Raw genomic sequence first — 5,000 nt, 5'->3', positions numbered from 1 at the left:
GAGGTGATGAGCGACAGAGAGGCAGAGACAGAGAGAGAGAGAGAGAGAGAGAGAGAGAGAAAGACAGTAAAGAGCAAGGAGGGCAGAGATGACGATGAAGAAAACATGAAGAAAAGCGCCCAGCGAACCATGAAAAAAAGCACTTAATCAAACACTTATTCCCCTTTATTGGTCTGAAAACAATGTGGCCTCAATAATCAGACAGCTTTCACAAATCACAGCTTTTATGATCTGCCAAGGCTGCCAACAGTGGCTTGACATACAGCTGTGTCATACGGAGCCAACGAGGCAGCGAGGCTGTTTGCTAGAAGCAGGAAATCACTTCATTTGGCATGATGATGTCATTTTAGAGGCATTGGCTGGATCCCTGTAAAGGCCATATAACTCAGTCCAGGGTGACTTCTATTTTGGCAAGACTTTTATGAGTGAGGTCTTAATCCCTGCAATTTGCAAAGAAATGTGTGCATTTTTTTACCATCCAGCAAAGTGTCAAAGCTGGAATACGTTGTGCAATATCTGTATGAAAAAGCTGCCAACAATGTGAACATATACAGAACGAATCTGGTGAACTGAAAGAAAAGTTTAAGTCGTTTCTGTAGGGCCAAGTGTACTTTAAATAGGAAACATTTTCACATCTACAACATGGACAGGCATTTGGTAAATTGATTACAATGACAACTGATCAAAATCACTTTGAAATCAACAGCGTCATGCTGTATATTCTAGAATGTACTAAGTGCTGCAGATGTGGCCGCTACCTTATCCTGTTCCTGTCGACTGAGGAAGTCCCTCCGCATGCGTTCCGTCTCCATGGCAGCGGACTCCATGTCCTGCTGCAGTGAGAGCAGTTTCTCTGCCAGAGCTGCTCGCTCTCCCTCCAGCTGAGACAAGGCCTGAGAGAGGGGGAGAGAAAGAGAGAGAGAGAGAGAGAGAGAGAGAGAGAGAGAGAAAGAGAGAAAGAGAGAGAGAGAGAAAGAGAGAAAGAGAGAGAGAAAGAGAGAAAGAGAGAGAGAGAGAGAGAGAGAGAGAGAGGGAGAGAGAGAGAGAGAGAGAGGGGGAGAGAAAGAGAGAGAGAGAGAGAGAGAGAGAGAGAGAGAAAGAGAGAGAGAGCGAGAGAGAGAGAAAGAGAGAGAGAGAGAGAGACCTTGCATGTATCCTCACTACATCAACACCATGGCACAAAAAACACATATCACCAATTAAGTATCACGGTACCATCATCACCAATAGAGATAAGACCTTTGTTTTACCCCAAGATTGAAAAAAAAACATATTCAACTTTGATACTCGATTCCACTAAACATGTCCACTAGATTGAGAATTCTACATAGTAATAAATATATGTGCACAATAAAGCAATGCTATAAGTGGGCACATTTTATCACATACACACACACACACACACACACACACACACACGTATATACAATCACACACACACACACACCTGTTGCTTGAGGTTTTCTGCCTGCAGTAGACGCTGGTTGCAGTCCTGTTGCAGCTGGGACACCTGCTCCTGCAGCTGCAGCCTCTCAGCCTGACTGCGCAGCCGCAACTCCTCACTCTCTGCGCGCAAGCGCTCCTCCAACTGCTCCCTCTGTGCAGTCAACTCTGCACACAGCTGCTCCTGCACGACACACACACACACACACACACACACACACACACACACACACACACACACACGCACACGCACACGCACACACACACACACACACACACAGGGAGGGAGAGAGACACACGCACAACACACACACACACACTCATCATCATACACATACTACGGCACTGATCTACAATAAAACTCTTTTATTAGACATCACTGGCAGACACACTTGCTGTGCATACACACATACACAAGCATATGATATACGATATATAGTGCATGATATATGGACATACAAAAAGAAACCTGCATAAACACAGCCAAAAGCTTAAGCACATGTATACAGACACATACTGTACACGACATATGGTCAGTGGATCTTTTAACGAAATAAAGTGGCAAAACAGCAAGGCAACAGACAGGAAGGGTGGACAGTATAGCCACAGACAGACAGTCAGTTCACCAGACAGATGGACATGCAGATACGGAGAGGTCAATAGCAGGGTCCATGCCTTCTCCCTGCGCTCTGCATCCAGCTGATGCTGGTAGTTGCTCTGGGTGTTGCTGAGGGAGAGCTGGGCGCTCCTCTCGGCCTGGACCAGCCTCCCCTCCAGAGCCTGCCTCTCCTGCTGGGCCCGGAGAGCCTGCTGCTCCGCATCCGCCTGCTGCCGAGACACCTCACCTACACATGAACACACACACACACACACCACACACACACAGACACACACACACACACGCACACAGACACACACACACACACACACACACACACACACACACCACACACGCACATATGTACACACACACACGCACACCACACATACACACACACACAGAGAGAGGTCTGGTTGTCTTAATAATGCAAGCTGTTGTTACTGATGTTGTAGAAACAAACCAGTTGCAGTGTTTGGTGAGTGGATTTAAGTGTACATATCTAATTCGGCCACACACTGGGAACTAGCCTGAAGTAATGTTTAGATCAACTGGTAACACAGCAGACATGCTCATCCTTCTGGCATGTTGTGTGGCACTTTCTTCTGCTACCTGCAGCCCTGACCACAGTGACCCCCCAGCCCACCCTGTGTGCACTCACGGGTCAGGGCCTCGTTGGCCAGCACCAGACTGACCACAGTGACCCCCCAGCCCACCCGGTGTGCACTCACGGGTCAGGGCCTCGTTGGCCAGCACCAGACTGACCACAGTGACCCCCCAGCCCACCCGGTGTGCACTCACGGGTCAGGGCCTCGTTGGCCAGCACCAGACTGCGCCGCTCTCCCTCCAGGCGACTGCAGTCACCTTCCAGAGCACAGGCCAGCTCCTGACCCTCAAACAGAGCTGTCTCCAGGGCCTCCTTCTCAGCCCTGAGGGAGAGAGAGAGAGAGAGAAGGAGGGAGAGAGGGAGAGACAGAGAGAGAGGGAGAGAGAGAGAAAGAGAGAGAAAGAGAGAGAGAGACAGAGACAGAGAGAGACAGAGACAGAGGGAGAGAGAGGGAGAGAGAGAGGGCGAGAGAGAGAGAGAGAAGGAGGGAGGGGGGGTGTTGTTGGAGTTAGAGAAATAAAGCGAAAGAGCAAGAGAGGGAATAAGTGAGAGGATGAGAGAGGTGGAGAGTGACAGACAAACAATCAGACCCCGTGACAAACAAAGAGAGAGAAATCTCCAGTTAACATCAATAAAGAGAAATAAATAAAGCAAAAGAGTGACATTGTTTGGCACTAATCTCTGCTGATGGATAGTTTAAGGACAACACGAGGTTGGTGATTAGGGCAAAGGGGGAACTGTTGAAATACTGAGGAATAAAACACGAAGATGCTCCAACAAAAACAAAACACACCCCCCATAAACAAAAACACTTCCTACGCTTCTCACTCATATACAAACACACACCAACTCAAACTCAGCAGTCCTCACGAAAATAGCATCTGACACACAAACACACTCTGACCCATAAACAAGAGCCTTGCGTAACGCATACACACGGTTATGTCCACTCTCACTCATTCAAGCAGCCCACACACGTGGACCAACATACACCAACACCCATAAACACACAAACACAGAGCTCACAAACAAGCACCCTATACAAACACACACACACACACACACACACACACACACACACACACACACACACACACACACTCATACAAACACACAAACATACACATATGACACAGTGCTCCTAAAACACCCACCAGTTAGTTACCTGCTGCCCACACACTCAGTCACAGGCTCAAACACACACACTGTACACACTGCTACCCCCATACACGCACGAACACACACACACAGGTACCTGAGGGTGGCCAGCTCCTGGGCGAGGCCAGAGGCTTTGCGCAGTGCTGTGCTGAGCTGGACCCCCAGGCTGGCCTTGTCCTTGGCCAGCTCGTCTCTTTCGCGGCCTGCCCGCTCCATGGCTCCTCTCTGGGCCTCCAGCTCCCTCTGCACCGCACACAGCTGCTCCGACATGGCCTGCCGCTGAGCACTCACCTGACACACACACACACACACAATCATATCATCACTCTCATAATAACTCTCACTGCTATCGAACAGAGCAAGCGTTTACAACCACCAAGGTGCAAAAAGTGAATTTTTAAGAGCAGGAGAACACCCTTCCCGACCAAAAGCTCAGACAGGCCTGCTGGGAACAGTGAATGACTGGCAGCTAAGGGTGGACCTGGGGAAGCAACTCAGATTCCCGTGAGACATCATGGAGACCAGCCTTATACCCGACATGGTTCCGTTCTCAGTAACATCCAAGCAGGTTATCTTGTTGAAGCCAACAGTGCCCTGGGAGGAGAGGATGGAGGAAGCCAGTGAAAGGAAGAGGGAGAAATATGCGGAGCTGGTGGACGAGTGCCAGAGATGGGGGGATGGTGTGCACAGTGCTTGCCCATGGAGGCTGGGGGAAGGGGCTTTGCAGGAAAGTCACTCTGCAAGACCTACAGCCTCCTGTGAATCACAGGGGCATGCAAGAGAAGAGCCATCAGTACAGCTTCAGAGGCTGCAGAGAAAGCCTCACGATGGCTGTGGATGAGGAGGGGTAAAAAGTGGGTGTGCGCTTCTTGGACACAGGCCGGGAACTTATCGCTCCCGGTCGGGGTCGCCTGGGTGAGGGGGTCTGAAGTTGAAAGACCTGAAACCCCCATATGACCCCAGATACTATCACTGATGATGTGTCCAAAAAAGTGCATCACAAGATGTATGTAACAACCAATCATAGATACACACAAGCACACATGCATGTTTATAGCTTAAGTGGCATTCAAATACAGTACACAGCTTGGTACAGTTAAAATACGTACACACAGGCATAAATGTGGCCAAATAAGACATATAAACGCACATATGATTACAAATAGAGGTTCCGAACACATACACAGACAGGCA

General features: G+C 49.2%; 1 protein-coding gene across 1 annotated transcript in view; it reads right to left on the bottom strand.

Moving 5' to 3' along the window:
- crocc2 (ciliary rootlet coiled-coil, rootletin family member 2) overlaps nt 1-5,000 on the bottom strand; it is a 67,603-nt gene that overhangs the window by 21,227 nt on the left and 41,376 nt on the right. The window contains exons 18-22 of the mRNA XM_048252784.1: nt 3,904-4,097; nt 2,843-2,970; nt 2,119-2,288; nt 1,448-1,627; nt 759-893 (exon numbers count right to left, since the gene is read on the bottom strand). Coding sequence (XP_048108741.1) covers nt 759-893; nt 1,448-1,627; nt 2,119-2,288; nt 2,843-2,970; nt 3,904-4,097 — 807 coding nt within the window. The remainder of the gene's footprint in view (nt 1-758; nt 894-1,447; nt 1,628-2,118; nt 2,289-2,842; nt 2,971-3,903; nt 4,098-5,000) is intronic.

Source organism: Alosa alosa, chromosome 9 (assembly GCF_017589495.1).
Source record: "Alosa alosa isolate M-15738 ecotype Scorff River chromosome 9, AALO_Geno_1.1, whole genome shotgun sequence".
NCBI lineage: Eukaryota > Metazoa > Chordata > Actinopteri > Clupeiformes > Clupeidae > Alosa > Alosa alosa.
This window is presented reverse-complemented; position numbering and strand designations above follow the sequence as displayed.